This window comes from Strix uralensis, chromosome 5 (assembly GCF_047716275.1).
Source record: "Strix uralensis isolate ZFMK-TIS-50842 chromosome 5, bStrUra1, whole genome shotgun sequence".
Lineage (NCBI taxonomy): Eukaryota > Metazoa > Chordata > Aves > Strigiformes > Strigidae > Strix > Strix uralensis.
The window spans coordinates 61,227,204-61,250,232 of NC_133976.1; the positions used below are offsets into that span (position 1 = coordinate 61,227,204).

Genomic DNA, 23,029 nt, shown 5'->3' on the forward strand with positions numbered 1-23,029 from the left:
CCTCTTTCACTAATCACAGGCAGGTACATAATACCTTAATACCTGGTTTAAGTTTCATGAATAAAACAATAAATAGAAAAGCCAAGGACAATAGTTCCTTATTTCCAAGTGAATGTTAGTAGCAACCCTAACAGTGCTGGATACAGATGAACTCTACAGGTAAAAAATGCCCATCTTCAGGCATTCATCTTTTGTGATTTCTCTTCTATAGCATTTGAAAATGACAATGACACACATACCCAACTTAGGAAAATACAAATAAACAAAATAAGCAACTAGTTTTCAAATATTTCCTCTGTTTTGTCTTCTAATTTTATACTGTTGATCCTGAGATATTAACTTTATATTTCATGTCTTGCTTTATGAATAAACAGAACTCCTCTTCAGGGAACTTGACAGTTCAGAATAAGTCATGCTCCTTTACCTTTGGCTCACAATATCTTTACTATAATGTGAAGGAACAATCAAGAAAGGGAAGGAATATCTTCAGATCACTTAGTGGTGTATCTATAAGAAGGCCGAGTTCATTTCTTCAAAAACAAACATTCAAATGACAAAATCCAGAATAAACAGAACCCGTGGCATGAGCCTGGCAGAAGTATGACAAGGTTTTCTTCACGGCAGAGAAGGCCCAACTCCAGAGCAGCATGGGGCATGCCAGCAGAGCAAGCAACATGATTGTCTTCAAGGCACTGGTAATGTGAGTACCATTGGCACCACAAAAATTAATGTATCTCACACAGAGATCATTGTTCCCAGAAATAGCTTGAAAGTGAAAAGAGTAAGTTACAAATTATTTTATCAATTAAAGTTGTATAACCTTATCTGAATGTTATTTATGCGTTTCTGAAGCACTTATCACAAGGACAAAATGGCACAAGGCCAACGTAGCATAGATTTCCCTTTTCCCCTTTATAGTCAGTGGAATATAAAAAAAAAGAAAATATCACTGCAAGCTCCAAGAGGCCTGACTATACACTTGAGTGAAAATTCTGTTGGAACAAGGCAATTCAACAACTGCAACAGATGTTAAAAATTAAGGCTAATCTTGGTATAGAGTCCCCAGACTATATAAATACACACTCTTAGGTGTTTAATTATGGCAGCATTTGCACTGGTAGGCCATTGACGTGAAGTAGAAAAGGGAAAAAAGAAGCAATACTACTTCTGACAGCAAAATAACATATTATATTTAACTTCCACTGGAGTTAACAGCAGAACTTTCTGACCCTACTGAAGTCAGCTGATTTTATACAAAACAAGATGAATCACTGAAATATCACCTGAAAAAGCATGTAAGTATTACAGATTAAATAACTTGTACTTAACAGGAAATGTCATTCCATTTCCACTGTTGGAATTTCAAAAAGATTTTAGAAAATAGTATCAGCTGTCACAACAGTCATCAATACCATTTACATTTATAGAAACACTGAGATCAATCCATCTTAAAAAAATATGTAAGAAATGAAAAGTTCTAGCAAAGTTTAGTCATTCCAGTCTTCCTTTAATTGAGCTCCAGCATCAGCCTGCAGATCTTATCAGGAGACTGTTAGTTGCTCATTAGTTAATAAAACAACACTTGAAAGGTGCTCATAACATGTTACAACACATTTCCTCTTGGCAAGATGTATTTTGATACTTAAGTAATGGAATTAAATGGAATATACTGCAGTAAAGTGAGAATTCATTCTGCTTTTCCTGCTGTGATCCCATTTCCACTGCAACAAAGTCAACCTATTTAATTCCTTAAGTAAATTAAGCAGGAGGAAGTATTTATTTTTGCACCAGTTTTAGCTCACACACAATAAATGCAGCCATGTACTACAGCTCCTGATTTGTAAAGTTAAGGAGAAAGACAAAAGTTTTGCTGCTGGTTTTGTAAAATTGCTCTGCTTCTGTTCAGACTTATGAGTTGCACTGTAGCATGAGTTTACTCAGTTGTTTGTAACACAAATTGATTTGTGTTCTAATATTTCCATTGTAAAGAAAATCCCTTCCCTGTATTCTTTATGTACTAAGTAACAATATAAAAATGCTTTTTACCTAATAAAACATCAAAGGAAAAAGGAAATGTCATCTTCGTAAATTTCCATGAACATACATCTACCATAACAGTGGTAGTATCCTTTTCTATGTGGAACATGGTAGATTTTTTTAATAACGATTACTAGCCAGATAGATTTTAAACAGCATCATTTTTCCTGGCAATTTCATAAAACTCTCCAAATAAGACAGACAACTATAGGGTTTGTATTTAAAGTGCTCTTTATCTGATGCAGCAAGTATTTGGCCGGTATCGTTCTGGTCTCCAAATAGCACTTCACAGATGATTAAGGACAGGGGTGGGAGAAGAACAAACTGTTCTAAGTTGTAGCTCTTCATGAAATAGACCTTAGTGCCAGGTGGTACAGTACTACCAGAGCATAAAACAAACCCAGCCTTTGTGGTCAAAACATTACCATGCACACGTGTTCTTGCCACAGTCTGAAGAGAAGGCAGATATTAGTGTCTGGGATTTGCAATCTCCTGCAGTTAGAAAGCAAGCTCAGGGACTAGAAAACTCACTGAAGGAAAAAGCAGCAATCAAATGAACACACGGCGAATGTCCATGGGGCGACCCCGGCTGGGTCTAGGTGGAAACCTGTCACTGGGACTAGCTCGTCCTGGAAGTGTAGGGTTTGCTCCAGGCAAGGAACCAATTGGGTCAAAATGTGGTCTGAATGAAGGAAACTGCCCAGGTGCTTCTCCTGGGCCAGGAATGAGCGAGTTAATTGGGTCTCCAACATATGGAAGTGTTGGTCTCTCATCATATTCTCCACCAATGATCACTGGGGGATAGATTGGGTTTGACGGGAATGGGTTGGGAGGAAAGGGATTAGGATACAATGGGTTGGGATGAAAGGGGATTGGATGAGGTGTAGGGGGCAGAAATATCATGTGCCTCCATCTCAGGGCCTCCTTCTTCTGTTTCAACTTTTTCTTGTATAGCTGCAGACAGAAACAAAGGCATTTAAAAGCTCTGTAAGTGCTCTGTGTTCCAGCTTCAGCAATTGCATTCAGTTCTGCAGCACTTCTCAGAAAAGCACTCCTCACCAGTCTGAAAACCCAGACCAGCAGCTCTCCTGTCTGCCAAAGACCAAACACAGCATCTCTGGAGGACCTCTAACCCACGATTTGGGCATGCACCATGCAACTTGTTGATGCTGTTTTCTCCCATTCTGACCATACCCAACATGCATACACCAAACACCACACTTTTAAACTAAAATTTAACTCAAAATTACTGCCTCCCGAAGTCTATGCTTTATTCGCAAATTAGCCTGTGGAGACTAATCTCAGAGACATTATGTAAAAAAAGCCACCTACTTCTTTCCAGTCTGTGTCACGAGGCCTTGCAATAGGATCTACGAAGAGAAGCAAAAAATTAGGAAGAGCAATACAATTTATTTTTAAGTAGAATTCATGCCACAGATGCCCAGTTTTGTCAGAACTTGCAGAAGAATCAAGAGATGAAAAAACACTTTTGGTCAATACATTTTTCATATAGATAATGCATCTTAAAAATAAAATAAAGCTCCAGGACCATTCAACAGGTGATCTACTTGCACACCTGTTCTACATAAAGCATCACCTCCAAAAGTTACTGAGTACAGAAATCCCAGAAACACTGTCCCCATCTTTGACTTCTGGCAGCACTTCCCTTGATTGCCTTACAATTGCCTCACAATCTTTTGTGAGAAATTATAGCAGGAATATCTCTTCACTTCCTAGTATCTGCAATAGCCAGTACACCAAGGTAGTCAGGGAAATGGATGAAAACAAGGTAGTCTGCACCACACAATGGGAAGAAAACTGTGCATCCACCTGAATTACACCTGACCAACTGTACTGGTTAGCATCACAAATGACTGTATTTACTCACAGTGTTTAAAAATCAGAAGTGGTTGCGTGAGGAGCCTCTTATCAAAATCTGTCAGACCTAATCTCTCTGTTCACATGAGAATGTAATTAGAAAAACACATGTCTGAACATTACCTCGGAAATCTCGCAAATACATAAACCTCCATAGAAGCTGGTCATTTGAAGCTGCGTAAAGATCACGGCAAGCAGCGGAAAGAGAGATGAGTGAACGGACATCCAGAAGTCTGAAAATCCGAAGCTTGAGCTCGAGAGGAAGGACCACTAACCCAAATACATCTGGCAAGTTCAGAGCTACAAAGTGGAAAAAATTGAAGCATTACCTAAGTAGTGCAGAGTTTACTCTTCTCTAAAGTCCCTAAAAGACAGAAAGGACATTATAATCTTTCCCTTAAATCATTTCACAGAATCACAGAATCATTCAGGTTGGAAAAGACCCTTGGGATCATCGAGTCCAACCATCAGCCCTACTCTGCAAAGTTCTCCCCTACACCATATCCCCCAACATCTCATCCAAACAACCCTTAAACTCATCCAGGGATGGTGACTCCACCACCTCCCTGGGCAGCCTATTCCACTGTATGACCACTCTTTCTGTGAAAAATTTTTTCCTAATGTCCAGTCTAAACCTCCCCTGTTGCAGTTTAAAGCCATTCCCTCTTGTTCTATCGCTAATTACCTGTGAGAAGAGACCAGCACCAACCTCTCTACAATGTCCTTTCAGGTAGTTGTAGAGAGTGATGAGGTCTCCCCTCAGCCTTCTCCTCCTCAAACTAAACAGTCCCAGCTCCTTCAATCGCTCCTCATAGGATTTATTCTCCAGGTCCTTCACCAGCTTCATTGCCCTCCTCTGCACTCACTCCAGCACCTTGATATCTCTCTCGTATTGAGGTGCCCAAAACTGGACACAATACTCAAGGTGTAGCCTCACCAGTGCAGAGTACAGGGGGACTATCACCTCCCTACTTCTGCTGGTCACACTATTTCTAATACAACCCAGGATGTCGTTGGCTTTCTTGGTCACCTGGGCACACTGCTGGCTCATGTTCAGCTACTTGTCAATTAGAACCCCCAGATCCTTCTCTCCCAGACAGCTCTCCAGCCACACCTCCCCAAGCCTGTAGCGATGCATGGGGTTGTTGTAGCCCAAGTGCAGGACCTGGCACTTGGCCTTGTTGAAGCTCATCCCGTTGACGTTGGCCCACCGATGCAATCTATCCAACTGTCTCTGTAGAGCCTCCCTATCTTCATGCAGATCGACACTCCCACTTAACTTGGTGTCATCTGCAAATTTACTGATGATACACTCTATGTCCTTATCAAGATCATCAATAAAGATGTTGAACAGAAATGGTCCCAACACCGAGCCCTGAGGAACACCACTTGTGACCGGCTGCCAGCTGGATTTAACTCCATTGACCACCACTCTCTGGGACCATCCAGCCAGCCAGTGCTTGATCCAGCAGACCGCACGCTCATCCAGGCCATGAGCAGTCAGTTTTTCTATGAGAATCCTATGGGGAACTGTGTCGAATGCTTTTCGAAAATCCAGGTAGAGAGTATTCACAGCTTTACCCTCGTCCAATAGTCAGGTCATTTTGTCATAGAAGGAGATCAGGTTTGTCATGCAGGACCTGCCTTTCACAAATCCATGCTGACTAGGCCTGATCCCCTGGTTGTCCATTATATGACTTTTAATGGCACCCGAGATGACCTGCTCCATGACCTTCCCTGGCACCGAGGTCAGACTGACAGGTCTATAGTTTCCTGGATCCTCCTTTCTGCCTCTCTTGTAGATTGGTGTTACATTTGCTACCCTCCAGTCCAATGGGACCTCCCCACTTAGCCGTGACTTAAGGTAAATCATGGAAAGCGGCTTGGCGAGCACATCTGCCAACTCCTTCAGCACCCTTGGGTGTAACCCATCCGGTCTCACAGACTTGTGTGCATCCAAGAGGTGTAGCAGGTCTCTGACCACTTCCTCTTTAATTGTGCTGACCTCATTCTGCTTCCCCTCCCCATCTCCCAGCTCATGAGGCTGGGTGTCCAGGGAACAGCCAGTTCCACTGCTAAAGACTGAGGCAAAACAGGTGTTGAGCACCTCAGCCTTTTCCTCTTCCTTTGTTACTATGTTTCCCTCTGTATCCAATAAAGGAGGGAGATTTTCCCTAATCCTCCTTTTGTTATTAATGAATTTATAGAAACATTTTTTATTATCTTTAACAGCTGTAGCCAGGTTGAGCTCTAGCTGTGCTTTGGCTCTCCTAATGTTCTCCCTCTTCACTACATCTTTACAGTCTTCATGAGAGACCTGCCCCCTCTTCCAAAGGTCATAGATTCTCCTTTTGTTCTTGAGATCCAGCCAAAGGTCCCTGTGTAGCCAGGCCGGTCTCCTTCCCCGCCTGCTTGTTTTTCGGCATGTGGGAACAGCCTTTAAGACTTCTCTCTTGAAGTATGTCCAGTCTTCCTGGACTCCCATATCCTTCAGGGCAGCCTCCCAAGGGATTTTGTCAATCAGTCATTTCTCTTTGATGCCTGAGTTACACCACTTTTCTCAGAAAGTAGTGACATGACTTCTTGTAAAACAGATCTCTTGCAACTCTAAGTACATTTACAGAGTGCACAAATAGCACTTTATACTGACCACCATTGGCCACTAAGCCCAAGAAACATTCCACACACCAAACTATGTTTATAGGCTCCAGAACAAAGGAAAAAAGACCTGCCCAATTTCATGAGCCCACATACACATTAAATACAGAGCACATGCTTCCCATAAAACCTTCCCATACTGAAGTCTAGAGGGAATTCCACTGAATAGTCTCCAGAATACAAAGCTGAGACCTTTTATGGTAATACCTATGCAGAGAGAGCCTGGCTTCCTACCACTTCACAAACACCAGCTTGGGTTACTTCCTACCATCCTTTCCAAGCCCTCAATGACTGAGATCATTCCTGGGGTTAGACTTCCAAATATGATGCTATATAAATTTTTCTGCTTTGACAAAGAAATGGATCAAAACTACAAAACTACTGCCACAGAATTACTGTGGTATGATTTTCTCATCACCAAGTGTAGAAACAGGCACTCCAGCCTCTTAAGCGAGACCAGAGCAATCAAAAATTAAAACCAGAAAATTATCGTTTTATTAACATTTTCTGAGATACAAAGATTAATATCGTTTCTTTAGAATGTATAAATTACTTTATGCTTACTCTTTGTATACCCATCACTGAACAGCTGTTTCTAACTCTTTCCCTTCAAGGCTTCAGATAGACCCCCTTCCTTGCATCCTCAGAAATGAAGTACTACCTCTAATCACAAATATTTTCTCTCACCTTGTCGGGCAGCAGCCAGAAGAGAGTAAACCAGCTGGTCTTTAAAGAGACGGGATAATTTCTGAAGGTCTTTGTAAACACCTGCAACCTTTTCTATCAAAGAAGAGAGGTAAAAAGGTTAACTTCAGGAGGTTATAATGCAAAAATTACATAAGAGCAGAATAGTTATGGTCTTCTTATAAGCAGAACTGTAATCTGCTTGTAATCTTGATGGGAGCAGCTCTGCACCTAGAGTGTAATAATCATGCATTAAGTAATTCATCAACAAACTACAGACCAGTTCCATGGTCGGGCTAAGCTTTCCTTTAGCATTAAAAATCACCATTAAGAGAAATATTTGAGCTTTTCAGAAACAGATCAACTCTCAAGCTGTCAGAGCTTCCTTTGTCAGATTTCAAAACTCATGTGTAACATGCACCTATGCTGTAAATGCCTGCAACATTCATTTTCTGACAGGAATGTTTTTCCATTCTGCTCTCTGAAGAAAGAGGAGCCAGAAGACTCTACCATTATACTGGACACATTTCAGTGCTCAGTTAATTCTTCTAAAGCCTTTTGACTAGACTTGTACATCAGCGACTGGAGCTACCCAAGACACAGTGTAGGACACTGAGTCAGCCTCAACTACCAGCAAAGCAGTTCATATACTTCAGAGAATAAAAAGCTAGTTAGGTCTGTGCTCACAAGGATCCACATCTATCTGCCCTTCTCTCCCTCCCCGCCTTAGTCCTCCCTCTAAGTTTGGCATTCTGGAGAGTTATGTGGTCAGCACATGTTTTCTGACAAAAAGAACATAACAATTACAGTGCCACAACAAGAGTGTAGGTACCATCAGCCTCTGAAGTCCTGAACTGCCAGGCAGAAAGGGGGTATAACCCAGCATTGCTGCCCCAGAGATTCATGCATATGCTTAGGACCTCATAAATAACAGGCATATTGGTCAAAGGATGACTCAGGCTTTGCAAGGTTCTTTCCTTACACAGTTAATCCAATAAATTCAAATTGTTTCAACAGCAAAACGTGAGTAAATAGCTACACTCTAAATTCCTTTTACTGCAAAGTTATAACTCACCTAAATGGTAACCACAGTTTTACTCTTTTGAACTATTCTTTACCTGTTTGGTCCTTTATTGAAGTATATCCTTATTCACTGTGTGACTTCCTTACATTTAAGTTTACGACTATGAGTATCATAGCTCAATCATACCTGGCTCCTGAAAGCAAACAAAGGATGATGGCAATAGCTGTATTCTCTTAACGCTTTTAATCTCTTTGTTGATTTTTAAAGTTGCTGCAAATATAAGGGAAAAAAAAAGACATTTCAAAATTTAAAACACATTGAGAGATGACAAAGATCACTTCATTACTGCCTTACCCTTCAGAGGTGTTTTACTTTTCTCCCTTACCAGACTCCCTCAAGGAAAATACCCAAATATAGCAAACAGCTAGACAAATAAAACTTTCAGAAAAATAAAATGGAATGTAAAATAGCAAGAAATAACAGTTAAACTGTTAGTGTGCTACAGGAAAGATTATATATTAAAGACTACATGGTCTGGAGTTTGTTTATAAGTCTTGCAAAGAACATGAGACAAGACAAAATATTGCAGCTGAAGCAAATCTACCTCTTTAAATGTTTGTCAATGCATACCAAAATTCCTATGAAGTGACACAAGAAACACTGCAATGAAAAGGCCAGCTGAATCCTCTAAGGATTGGTCTCTGATGATTAGAGGGAGAGAAACAGTTAACACAGAAACGCCGAGAATATTCAGCATCAGGAAATAGCACCTCTTGCACTTCAGCAACCTGGATAATCAAGGTGCAGTTCTAAACAAGAGTGCACAAAAGCACATTAAAGTTTTCTCTTGCTAATCAATGGTGATATTTAGCAATGTGCATCCAGGAAAAAAATCTTGACTAACTTACCATTAATAGCAACAAGATCTCCCAAAGGCACACAAGTCAAACCAGCAGAACCTTCTTCGCAAAGTGGATGTGTATACTGTAGCTTGTAAACACCATTCCCTCGCCATTTCTCTGGCATAGACACTGCCTTGGCTTCTGTCCCCTAAAAACACACAGAGATCACACTGCCATACTTTAGCAACATATCAAGACTAAGGGGTGAAAAAAAGAGAATTAAAAGTTAGGAACTGCCAGAATGCTGCTTGCAATTCAAATCTTAGTTTAGTCCCAATGCACAGACTATAATTACATGATTATATATTATTTTTTCCAAGACTAACAGCAAATCTAAGGAGGAGAAGTTTAGTAATTTTTTGTGCTATCCCAGTTTCTGGCAGGGAAGGTTGTTCAGTGAGCACTCACACCTATTTCTTCGAGACATGTAATTCATTCTGTCATTTATTCCAGCATTCTTACAACTGTATTTACTGTATGAAAAACATGTTATTACACTTTTTCTGTGAACTTATGAGGTCTGACAGGACTTGAAGAATCATAGCTTGAAATCCATTCAAAAATCTGAGCAGACTAACAGTTTTTCCTTTCAATTTCAGTATTAAAAGACTTAGATGGAATCCCAGAGGGGGACACAACATAATCACAAGTAAAAGTAGACTCTCTCTCTTTCCTCTTAAATCTGCACAGCAACCACCTTCCCTACTTCCAAGCCTACTGATTGACATAAACAAACTTTATTCCCAGTGACAAATGTATTCTTCAGGTAGTATTTCAGGCTACAGGAATGCAATTAACTTAGCAGATTTATTAAACTGGTATTGGTCAACTGGACACCTAAACTGACCCCCTAACATGCTTAGTTAGCCTCACCACAAGAAAAAAAACATGAGAGCAAATCTTTTTTTTTTTGCACGTTCAACAATGCAAATCTGAAAATCTAAAAAGGAAAAGGTGAATTCCTACATTGAATAGAGGTACTGTCGTAGGTGCTCGAGTACGAGTTAGATACCTCTGTAGGTTAGTGTGAGAGATGACTTGTAAAAACAGGTCCTGAAAGAAACAGGCCTGCGAGAAACAAAGATTGAGGAAAATAGCCTGAGAAAGAGATAAAGGGTAGCAGGGGGAGTGGAGGCCCTCTGAGATAAGGAATGTCTCAAGCACTTGCAAGCAATGAAACTAGTCAAGGGGTGGATCGTGTGGAGGTTGAAGCCGATAAGGCTGCCTGAATAACACAAGATGCAGCTGGAGCAGGGAGCCCTGTGGAGACAGGATGGTTCTGCTCTGGTGCACCTGGTCAGATTTCAAGGGCCATCTATCTGGTGAATGACCTTTGCTTCATTATCCACAAAATGCATATACCATGAAACACCCCTGAATATCCTAACAAAGATTAACAAGATCATGCTAATTACATCATCCCCACCTTACCTCTCCTCATACATGGGATACGTAGGTATGTGGGTTGACCTAGGGGATGGACCCAAGGCAAGTGTGTATAAATTGAGGGGGAGGAAAGAGGGGAGGGAACCCAGAGAGTGAAGTGAAGCAAAGAAGACGGATGCCTGCTTGAACCCTTGCTGGCAGGATCAATGCAGGAACCCAGACCCATGATCTCTATTCCTCTATTCTCTTCATGTCCCTCCTTTCCTTTTTCCCCTTTTCCTTCACTACCATTAAGTAATGCAAGGCATACTGTATTGCTTGCTACAATTTGTTATATACTTAGCCAATTATTGTGTATCCAATTAGTACATTGTGGGAAGTTAATAAATGTCTGGACTTTGAGACTTGTATCACCGTTGCCCACTCCACTGGGGATTTACAAACCTTCACTTGTTTCCCTCGTCTGAGTGGGACGTGACAGTTAGTGGAACCAAAGCCTAACTGAGACAGTTGAGGTTAATACAGAATGGGAGACAACACTGTCAGACCTAGGCCTTGTTAACCACCATTTCAACAGGATACCATTGAGATGATACTGATGCTTAAGACAGCGCTTCAAATAAGTGCTACAAGCTAAGCACATCTACACAACCTCAACAGTATAAAGCAGAAACAGGAGGTTATCAGCTGGGTTCCAGTGAGGCTGAGGACTGAAAGAAACACAGGGTCAGGCCTCTTCTCTCATACCTAAAAGCTGCTCTTGTCTTTAGCCTTAAGGCCTACTGGTCAGGCAAATCAGAGAAGCTGATACTTCAGCATCCCCTACAAAGCCAAAAGTGGATCTTCAGATGCATCTTGTATCACACGTTCCCACAATATTCCACAGTTTTCTCATACCAACAAAGAAATTTCCTGATTGGTTGTGCACCTAACCTGAGGTATGTAGCCTGTCTCCATCATGAGAAGATGTACTAGAACGATCAAGGCATCAGTGGCACTGGTACACTCAGCAGAAAGGTAGAGCATCTCTAAGGAATGGGGTATTTCACCATCAGCAGCTTCATTGCACAGCATGGGTTCGGAGGGATAGGAACCTGTACCTTCTTCCAGGTCAACATCTTCTGAGACTAATCCAGAAGGAAATTCTAGGCTGGATCCTGCCTTCAACGGAAAGCAAAACATATTTTCATTCAGAAAATTACACCTCTATATACATCAATATCATTAATCTGCTTATACCAGTCCTCATAGGCACCAAGTGTACTCTGCCACCTTCTCATGCAAGTTGTACAGATTCATTACATTTCCATTTTCTAGCATCCCAGCTGGAGATCAGGATTACACATACAGCCTCTGTAACTTTTTATATTTATAATGCAAGACCCTCATAAAAGGGTCTGTCATTTTGTTACATATACTACTTGAAGACAAAGTGATAATATACTAAACTTCATGAGAATTTTTGCGATGTACACAGGAATAATTTACTCACTGTAGTACCACCATTTATTTAAATATAGCCAACATGCATGACAAGTAACCAAAATGGTAACTTGGACTGCTTAGAAACGCAATAGGCCTAAATAACTGGAAAAAAATCATCAATGGAGTATATCTGCTGACACTTGAAGAGCACTGTGGTTTTATTGTGGCTTCCTTTCTTCTAACAAAATCATATCATATTATAACATTAACTGATAGAACTACCCACAAACACATTAAAAACAAGAAGTAGTGAATGAAAACTATAAGCAGATTTACCTAAGGGAAGGTTCAGGAAAGGGGAAAAAAAAGAGACTCTAAAGAAGCTGCAGCTACTTCTCCCTCACATCCATGCCCAATGGCACAAGACACCCTCATGTTTGTATGAGGCTGGCATGGCCATCCACCCATGGAACTTGCCTTCTTTCATTAACAGCGACACATATAGACCTAGTTAAACACAGATTTTCAGACTTCTGGAGCTCTTCTACAATGACACTTAGTTGCTTGGAAATTTTCCTGCCATACTTCACCACAATTTTGGGGGAAGATGTGAGAATCTTTTATCTTGCTTTCAAATACTAAATAAGTATGAAACATACTTCTGCACAGCTTACTGTTGTTTGACTGACAGACATAAGGAGTTTGCATGCCCCCAGCACCATGTAAGGAATATTGTTTCTGACAACAATCAATGGGACAATGGTCCAACTACATTTTCTTTTCATTACTTCTTTTTACTCTAAATCTTAATTTTCACACATTAAAATAGTATTTTTAAAAGACCACTTATCCATATTCCTCATAGAAACATCGTATTAAGGAACATTTAGTATTTGAAATTAGCTCTATAACAAAAAACTACTTGCTTTGAAAGAACATCAGAAGACAACTTCTCCCAGCTTCTCAAGCTCCTGCCTAAAAAGGACAGGATCGTATAACAAGATAGACCATGGCATTAGGCTGCACCTGCAGTCTCCTCTAGGGAAACTCCATTCACCACAGGACCCAACAGTTGGTGGGGGCTGTTATCTGCTTAAGTATTGTATGTACAGTCACACAGAAAACAAACCACTGAGTAATATGCAAAAAATGTGCTTATTTGCTGCATGAAGCACATGGGGGTCATACAGACGCACATCTATGAAGCATGAGGCAAGAGCTATCGCAGCAACACATCCTCCATGCACAAGACAGACAGGTCTCAGTCTGAATCATAGGGAACTGCTTTACCCCATTAGAAAGGAATCGTGCCCTCACCTTGTGAGTGGTGTTTCCAACAGGCAGTGACTGTTGCATTTGTTCAGCCCATAGAATCAGTTTCCTCAACAAGACAGCGCTGAGACAGGTAAGAAACACAATCCTAACTTCCTTATGGAAAGTGAACATTCCAGCAAACACATTCAATGCTGTAAAAATGTCAGACCTGAAACATCTCAGGATCTCTGAACTAGCTTCTGTGTCACAGCTAATATAGAACGAATATAAATAAATTCCACCCAAATAACTGGCTATATATCAGACAAGTATGTGAAGAGGTTCTCTACTATATAGTACAGCAACTGACACAAGATACCTTCTTCTTTGCCTTCCGTTGTGCAGGGCAATTCTCATGTACTTACTCTCTTGTCACTCATTTGAACTTCCACCTGAGCTTTCTGGTTGTCATATTGCTCATTCTGTCCTTCTTCTTTTGGGCTCTTGGCCTGACTTTTGCTGGGGATCAAGGTGGATGGCTCATGACCATTCTGAAGTGGGGGAGGAGTAAAAGAAGAAGGAGGTAGGTTGGGTTGTCCATCTGCTTCTTGTAGTAATAAGCATATCAAATCACCAGAAACAATCCCATATGAAGCTAAGGTCTTCTGATCTTCTATAAGAGCATCTTTTCTGTTCAGTGTTATTGAAAACTCGGTATCAGGACTGCAAAATAGAAAAAAGTAAAGAAACATGGTTGACTGCACAAAGAGGTAGTTAGAAATGCATACTGCATACTACAATAGTACAATGCCATGGATTTTAATCCATTAATAATTAGCTATATATTAAAGGAAGAGTGAGGAAAAAAATATGGTATGAAATTATTCCCCCCATGTTTCTCTCCAAGTACATTTTAAGTAGCCATAACTGGTTGGTAGGTATTATTTCATTCACAGTAACTGCTCATAAAACAGTTTTGAAGGAAAAGCAAACAAGTGCCCTCCAAACCAGAAGATACCACACCTACCAAAACAAGCTTTAAATAAAATACTGGCTGAGATTATTTAAAAGCAAGATAGTGTTGCAGACTCAACCACCCTGCTTTCAAATTAAGCAAAACATTCATTTCCAAAGATCAGCAGCTGCCCTATAGAATGCTAACTGCAAATCAGGGTAATAAGATGCTTCAGGGCAAGCACTTACCAAAAAAATCAAATAGAAATGAAACTGGTTAGCACGGAAGCGGCTATAAAACAACACCCACTGTGGCAAGACAAGCAGTAACTTCAGATTTCTCCTGCCTGCACTGCTATGCAGCACAGTGCTGTGCTATCAAATGTGTGTTTCACTGGTGAAACATTAGTACATCACACCCAATTAAAGGTTTGTGAATAGAAACCCTTCAGCAGCCATCAGAAAATGAGTCCCTTGTGTAGGCATTTACTAAACTGATTTTGCAGATGTCACTCTCCTACAAAGGCTGCCATGAGTTCTTCATAGATAAAACATTTATGAAATTTAAACCCAGAGATTCTCTAAGAAGACTGCAAAACTGTAAAAGGGATACCCTACAGCCATATTCATCATGTAAAGGCCACACAGAAATTTAAGTCAGCTCTGACTGAGCTGCAATTCACCACCGAGCATTTCCCAAAGTTTTACTTTCCTGTTCCGTAGTGACCAGCCGGGAAGCAAAGCCCGGTCACGACCGGTAGCCACCTGCCGCCTTGCCCCCCGCGGCTGCCGGCCCACGATCTGTCACAAGGAGCTTAGCAGCAGGCGTTACCAAGCGTTGCATTAGCTTTAGCAACATGCCCCCGTGAACCGGCTAAAACCTCCAGGCCGGCAAGCTCTTAACCACCCCCGGGCGGTGCCCCGGTGCCCCCCTGCCCTGGCGCGGGATGCCGTGCACGAGCCTACCAACCGCCTCGCCTGCGCACCGCGGGCCTCGCCCCGGAGCCGGCGGCGCACCTCGGCGCCTCTCGCCTCCGGCCGCTCTGCCCCTTCCGCCGGGCGCCCGCCCTTCGCGCCCTCACCACAGGCCAGAGGAACAGCTGTGGGCCCCACGGCCCCAGCCGGCCGCCGCCTCCCGTTCTCCCGCCCGCCCCGCTAGGGGGCAGCAGAGGAGCCGCCGTAGGGAGGGGCTGGGGGGGAAATGGGCCGAGCCGGGCCACCCCTCCCCCCACACCACGTGGTACGGCCCTGCCGGCCCCAGCCCCGCGTGCTCGCGGCTGCCCCCCCACCATCACCACTCCCGACACCACCACCACCACCACCCCCTCCCTCCCTCTCTCTCACCCCACCCCACCCCATCCCATCCCCGCGATGGTTCGCTCCGCACGCTACCTGTAACCCCAGGCGGGCAGCAGGGCTCGGCGCAGCTGCGCGCGCAGCTCTCCCAGCGTTGGCTCCACCCCCTGCACTTCCACCGGTGCTGTTCGCTTCTGCACCCGCACGCGGAGCTTCATGGCGGCGGCGGGTCTCCGCGCCCGCCTCGCGCCCCGAGCAGGCCCCGCCAGGTAGCGGCGATGGTGACGGTGGCGACGGGGGACGGTCGCAGGGGCTGCCGGGGCGTGTGGTTGTTTTGGTTGGCGCGGCACCGCCTCAGCCCGCCCGGCACCGCCCCCGAAGCCTGAGGCGTTACTCCCAGCGGGCCGCCGGCCGCGCGCCCGATCGGTGCCTCGGCGTGCCACGCTGTGGCCTGCGCGGCGGCCCTAACCGCCACGATCGATGATTGGGGGTTGGGGCTGTGCCCGCGCATGCGCCGGGAGGAGTGACACAGCGACTCACACCCTCCTACTCCCCGGGATTGTCGGTTGGTGACCGTTGTTTGGGTTCGCCTTCGTTATTGAGGCTGCGTTGCTGCTGTTGTTCAGCAGTGGCTTATCCTCGCTGTGCCGGAAAGCTGATAAGCTACTGGCGGGAGCGATGTCTGCACACCGGCTGCCTGCTGCCGTGTGGAGAGCTTTGCTTGGGCAACTTTTCTCTTTTCCCTCCTCTTCAGTGTAATACCGGTTTTGATGTTATTCTAAAACCAGAAACGTCGATGAGATCGTGTTGCTCTCTGGGCATTAAACTCTTGGAGAAGTTCATGGGAACAGGTGGTAGGAGAAGGGCTGAAGGAGGATACTGTCCCCAAGAGCATTTTGTTTTATAAAAGAACATGTTTTTTTAAGGCAGACTACAGGATTGTTGTCTGTTTTAACACCTGCAGTTGAATAATTCACCAAAACTGCAAAGTGTCACAGACTTCGTGTTACTGGCTTTAGATCCCCTTTATTACTTGAAAAAAAGGTTCCTCCCCACACGTTAGATCTCAAAGAGTATACCTGACTTCATCTAGAAATACACACTCTGTAGAAGTGTAATGCCAATGGGGGGGAAATGGAAAAGGACCAATACAAGTTTTCACTTTGTTTAATAAATTCTGTTAAATTTCGGAGAACAGTGAATTCAGAGGTAACTTGAACAATGCTTACTCTCAGATTATCTTGTTTTTCCTTCTAACAGTACAATTTACTTACCTCGCATTTCTCGGCACAGGGAATAAATAGTATGATAAATAGGAAGTGCAGGAAAATTAGGATACTTTCTAGTAATATAGTACTAAAATAACAGTAGGTAAAGTGAACTTGAAAGACCTAGCTTGCACAGCTGCCACCAAGTACAACTGCTTATTATGGCACTATGCACATTGCTTAACTCTACATTTATAGGAACAGCTCTATCTATGTCCTTTCAGCACTTACAGGGCTAGTCAGAAAAAGGAGACTGAAACCTGAAAAATTCTGTCCTGGGCTACGGGTAAAATCTTTATGCCATCTGAACATGGTCATTCAACCCAGGTAAATGTGGTTGCTAAATTTCACTTCACTTCAGAGATTACTGTCAAATACATCTAAAGCTCATCATCTGGTTTCATGTCAATAAATTTCTCAGTGGAAAGGAGAGGCTTGTATTGACAAAGGTGAGAAAAGGAAAGGCAAAGAGACTACTGAAATGGAAGAATACCACTTGTTAAACAAACAAAGAGCTGATGATGCTCATTGACAATTGGCTTGGTGTTACATACTGGGCCCTCAACTGTGAGCATTACAACAAGTGATGTCCTGAGAAGCTTGCTGTGCCCTTTTCCACTACCCCAGTTTGAGAAGTGCTTATGCAGTCATCATCAAATGGGGCCACATCTTGGACAAATCCATAAGAGTAGGTTTCTGTGACAGAGGGGGATGAGGTGGCAAAGGCAAGGACAAAGAGGATAGAAAGGAGAACACATGAGGAGGGATCAAGAGCACCATGCCTGTCAGAAACTGTGCTTTCCTCTCTCTTGAAGAGTGTTGAATCCAAAGGGAGTGATGCTGCTGCCTCAACATCATGCCCGTTTTCCACTGGCCATGGACGTCCTGCTCTGTTTTGTCCTTCAGTTTTGTCCCTGTCCTGGCCACCTCCTGTGTTCCCACTGGCTCCTGGGCAGCTTAGTCTGCACTCTTCAGAAAGAAAGTAGGAGGCTTCCCTAGTATGAGAAATGTTCATGGCTACAGTTATGATGTTTCCAGCAGAAGCACCATTTCAGTAGCTTGCACAAGCTAAAGTAATTGTGTAAAGTAAGATGGTTCAGTTTCTCAGGAGCTGGTGGTAGTACTCATCAGGTAACCAGCTACACCAGTTATAAGTGAACATTTCTGCTGGCATTCTGCTAAATTTTCCTTTGATTTTTATGAGTCATGCCACAGTGTAAGGTTTAGACACATTTTCCACACAGCAGCAAGTATTAAACAGGAAAAGCTCCTAAGAAATAGTAATGATGAGAGGCTAAACTTTCAAGTTTGTCTGTGAAAATTTCAAATGACCCTTTCTAAAAGGGCTGTTATTACATGAGTAATATTTTTCTCCACCATTTAAATTTTGTCTCAGTCTGCAGTCGGGAGACTTTCAGTGGCCACATATGAAGTTGGCCTCAGGCTGGGAAAGGGACTGTGTCAAAATAGAACAGGAAACCCGTGTGCTTACAAGCTTGAAGAAATGGTTCTATACAGAAGAATTTTCACTTTCAGCATAGTTCACCCTTTTCAGAAATGGTGATTTTTTTTAAAGTCTAATTCATTAAAATAATATACAGTATGGTGACAAAAGAAATCTCTTTATCAGTAGCTCTGAATAGCTGTTAAAGACAATGTGGTTTATCAACTCGAAGTACTTTATTCAGGGTTTTTCTCCCCCTTCCGTGGTTAGTGTAAAACACAAGCAGCAGGACCTCTTCCACCAAAGAAGTAAAACCTTATTGATAGCCGTAGTGGTTTCTCTTGAGAAGTATGAAACTTAATAACTGTAGTCCTGTTGACCTGCGGTCAACTTCCCATGGCAGAAGAGAACTATAAAAAGTAAAGGTCTCTTTGGTTCAGTTACATACCTCAAGGAATTTATTTTTTTTTCTACTGAAAGCCGACTGTAGTAATAAAGCCAGTGTGAGCTAGTGGACCTTTTCCATTATTTTTCTTTCTGTATTTGCCACTACAAAGGTGTATTTTATAATACATATAAATAAATATATATGTGTATATATTAACCCTTATGATACTGATATTTTGAATGACTTGGGTCACACTGAAAGATGTGAGAGATGGTGGAATGAGAAGGAGAAGGGTATGAAGGCTGGAGATCTGTGAATGTCTGAAGTACCATTTTAAGTGTGCCAGTGGGGGAGGAGGCTCAAATCGAAGCCCGTGGAAAGAACGTCTGAACTTATTCCAGCTTGATGGGGGTCAACTTTACTCCTAAAATGTATTTTAAACCCCTTTATGCTAGTGCTCTATAGATTATACATTTAGTGGAGCTCAGCTTTACACCATCTCAGGTTGGCTGTCTACAGATGACCCTTACACAGTGTCTGAAGTTTGCTCACATGGCTTTAACTTCTCTGTTTCTGATTAAAATCCTGGTCATATGGAGCAAAGGACCTTTCAGTGGGTTTTCTGGGGTTTCCTACATTGCTTCAGACCTTTTTAGCTGCCACCATGTTTTCTTAGATTTATATATTTCTTTACAGTATTGAATTGCTGAGAGTTCTGTGCAGAGCAAAAGTCTTTGAAGTGGCACATCAAAGGCAGAGTTTGATATCTTTGCATTAGCAGACCAAAATCACATTTCTCTGGATAGTAAAAAGAGGCTCCACCCATGGAGGAAGATTCTCAGAGGGATATTTCCTGTGTCTTGTGATGAACCAAAGGGGTCAGGTTTTTCTTAGTGAGATAACTGCATCCACCTTCTAGGAATCTATGGTGACTTCTTACAGGACTGCAATTTATACAAAACTGCGGTAGGTCCTGCATAGATTGAGAGAGTGCCTCATCCTGCTGTCAGCTCCATGAAAGTAACTGAGTGGTTGTACAAGGGACTAATGAGTGAGCCAAATGACTGGAAGAAAAGCAGAGAAGAAAGCTTAGAATAGACCTACGCAAACGATGGACTTAGATCTGAATCTGGGCAGATCACAGACAAATAATGCCTGCTTCATTCCTGGTCAAGATCTCAGTGTTTCTTACTCTTCCCCTGTCTCCTGGGGAGCAGCTTAAGAGCACCCTTACAATTCTTAGCTGTGATGACAGTGTACAGTGCAGAGCTAGAACAAGAACACTGATTATTTTTTTTTTTTTGCTAAATGGACTTTGATAAAAATGAACCTAGTACTCCTGGCTCAGGTGCTAGGATTACAGAGGTCAACAATGTGAACTCAGTTGATCCATTGTTTTCCATCAGCTCATCAGTCAACTGCCTCTCAACATACTTATCCATTATTAATAGATTCTTTGTAGGCATTGCAGCTATGATATTTATTTTGCAGCCTGGCACAGATTAATAGTTCTCTGGCAACTCTGCTCCAAGGCTTTCAAAGTCTTTATGAAGGGCATCAGTAGGCAAGCCACACTCAGGAAAAGCTGTGGTAACACCCTTTGTAAAGCCTTCAAAAGATTGGATGGGTCCCAGACCTACCCACAAATATAACCTGTGAGGGCAGGGGTGGGCACTGTCTCCTATGGATTCTGTTTGAAGAGTTCGTTGAGTTAGATCGCCTGCTGCCTCATGAGCTGGGAAGTGGATAGCATTGCTTTCCACACTGAATGGGGGAAACGATGAACAGGAACTTACTGGAGTTTTTCTCGTTCCATGGGTATTTCCAGTGGTTGTGGAGAAGAGGAGATCACCTGCTTTTATGTCATTTCGCAAACTCCTGTCTGTATCATTTGCTGGTTTCTTTAAGCATTCCTGTCAATATATCTTTCCTATCAACTACATAAATTTTGTATTCCTTTTCCCTCAGAGGTGATTTTCCATATGGAATATCAGTGTATAGGAAGGGTTAAAATCTTAAAGCTATTGAGCCCTTTTTGATTTGACATTGTTGAGTGAGCTGCAGAAAGCCCACCTGTTCTTGAGCATGCTCCAGAGTAACTAGGAACAATGGAGCAAGAGAGAAACTGAAAAATCCAGTCCCAGTTCTGTGATAATAGCAGAGATATTTGTGAAACTAAAGTGCTCTTTCTGGACTTCAGGTTGGGTAGACACTATATTTGCTATCATGTTTGAGAGCTGTTTGCCTTGTGTTTGTCAACTATTGAGGTTTGTTTTCTGAATTTTTGGAAGTGGAAGAAATTCTTCTGTGGGCTGCAAGTGGAGAGTTTTGTGCAGGACCAAGACAAGACAAAGACAAAATTCTTTTACAGAGATACTCTATTTCAGAGGTTGGTCAGCTTAAGATAGTATGGTTTTATGGCTGGGTTAAACCTGTACAAGACAATAATAGTGACTTTTTTTTTTGCATCAGAGGCTTTCTTGGGCAGGTTTCAACTCTAATCTTTATTTTATTTAAAGTTTTTGCAGACTGTTCACAAAGGAGAAACCAAATGTGGTATCTACAGACTGGTAAGTAGAGTGCTTCATAAGGCTGAGACAGGTACACAGACTGAAACAAAGGAGTTTTTAATCTTTTTCCTCTACTTATCTTACTTGATTACACTATCTCTGAGAAGACAAAAGAATTAAGAGAATGACTTACATCAAGGAATTGCTTGGTGTGTGCTCAGTTACTGAAGATAAAATCAAAGCAATTCGTCTGCCATCTATTGTCATCGACAATGCAATTGGCAGCTGTGATATCAGGCAGCTTACAATTTCCATCTCCTTACCTCTGTCTCAGTCGTCTGACTAACCTTGTATAATCAATCCTAGCATCTAGCAGAGGCTTGGGGCTTTGGTGAAACCAAGAATATCAGCCTTGGAGTGCAAAAGAAACCAAGAGTATCAGCCTTGTTGGTTTGAGAAAGCCATATGAAATTATACCATCTTTTACTGCCATGGCAGTTCAGTTGTTGTTCTTTCAGCTTCTCATCTGGCAGACTTTTAAGATCCAAACAAGAACATATTAACTACAAAGCACTGTAGTGTCTAAGATTGCTGTTTTCTGTTCCTCAATGGGAATGAAATTCAATGAGAATGAGGTACCTCACCTGCATCAATGCTTCTAACAATCCTGCTAGATAAATATCTAGTAAATATCCATCTACTTCAATGATAGAAAATCTGTCTTTCTGGGTTTATGTTGATTTTTAATTGACCCTTAATAATCAGGATAGAAAATGGCATGTTTTCAGGAAAAGCCAGGACACGTTCTGGAAAAAGTTTAAGATTTGTGACTCCAACTGGTTGTTCTGCAAAATATAACATTGTTACCTTAAAGTAATTATTTATTTTGAGTTGCTTAAAATGAAGGAAACCAAAAAGGTGTAAGAACTAAAGATGGAATGACCAATTAAAAGGGGGATTTTCAAAATCTGTCACAATGTTTTCAGAATGTTTTTTCCCTGAAACCACTTTTTCTTGCTAGTTTGGGGTAATTTTGTAAGGATTCCTCAGAGAACTGATATCAGGACAATATTGATAATGTATTTTGTCTGTCTTATAGTTCAGAAATCCACTGAAGAGCGGTATGTTATGAGATACTGTGTAGATCTCGGATTTGCAATCATTTAGAGTCTGACGTGGTAATATTAATTCCACCACAGAAGTAAGACTGCTAAACGGTGGTAGGCTTTGGGTTTTTTGGTGGAGGGGAGGGTTTGTCGGTTTTTTAAATGCATTTATATGTTTTCTGGCAGATTATGGAATAAATTGTCCAAGACAATACGGTATTTATTAGAAATCCAGGAATGACTTTATAGGCTGGAATACATGGGAAACTAGCAAGACCTTTTTGCTACTTATTAATTAGCATGGTTTTGTATGTAGGCAGGTACCATGATCACAGTCAGACATGTTAGAAAAGGATGTGCTGCTCCCCTCAGTGATAAATCCAGAGTAAAGTTGCCATAGGTCCCTAATAAACAATTTCCTAATGCAGCACTGAGAAGAGTTGAAGTTGTTTTGAGAAACAATATTGTTATTTCTAGGAAATTGAGTGTGGCTGTAATTGGTAGTGAAAATCAGGATGAATGCAAGAATTTTGAACAGAGAAACCTTACTTTCATACTAGGAAAGTGTAACAGAAGGAAATAATTTGTCACAGCTTTTGTAAATCTGTGTCATGGTTGTGTCCCACCACACAGTGGCTCACAGTCTCGCTTTGCACTCAGAGACACTGTGCTGCAGTCTCTTGCCTGCCAGAACACCCTTCTCTATTCATGTGTGATCACCATGTAATTTTCATGTTCGCTTTGAATTTAATCTTGCATTCCCTTCTCACATGACCTGATTAAGCCAGTCTCATGTGTCAGTGTTTGGATTAAGT

General features: G+C 42.0%; 2 protein-coding genes across 2 annotated transcripts in view; one reads left to right on the top strand and one right to left on the bottom strand.

The window, feature by feature from the left end:
• Nucleotides 1–419: 419 nt before the first annotated feature.
• On the bottom strand, nt 420–15,892 carry FBXO7 (F-box protein 7). The gene is made up of 9 exons (XM_074871319.1): nt 15,595–15,892; nt 13,674–13,971; nt 11,503–11,730; nt 9,190–9,331; nt 8,468–8,551; nt 7,261–7,353; nt 4,039–4,215; nt 3,370–3,407; nt 420–2,991 (listed from the first exon to the last, which is right to left on the bottom strand). The coding sequence occupies exons 1-9, from the start codon at nt 15,714–15,716 to the stop codon at nt 2,587–2,589; spliced, it is 1,587 nt and encodes a 528-aa protein (XP_074727420.1). The 5' UTR covers nt 15,717–15,892; the 3' UTR covers nt 420–2,586.
• BPIFC (BPI fold containing family C) overlaps nt 15,892–23,029 on the top strand; it is a 48,029-nt gene continuing 40,891 nt past the window's right edge. The window contains 2 exon segments of the mRNA XM_074871313.1: nt 15,892–16,063; nt 21,118–21,168. Coding sequence (XP_074727414.1) covers nt 15,979–16,063; nt 21,118–21,168 — 136 coding nt within the window. The 5' untranslated portion in view covers nt 15,892–15,978.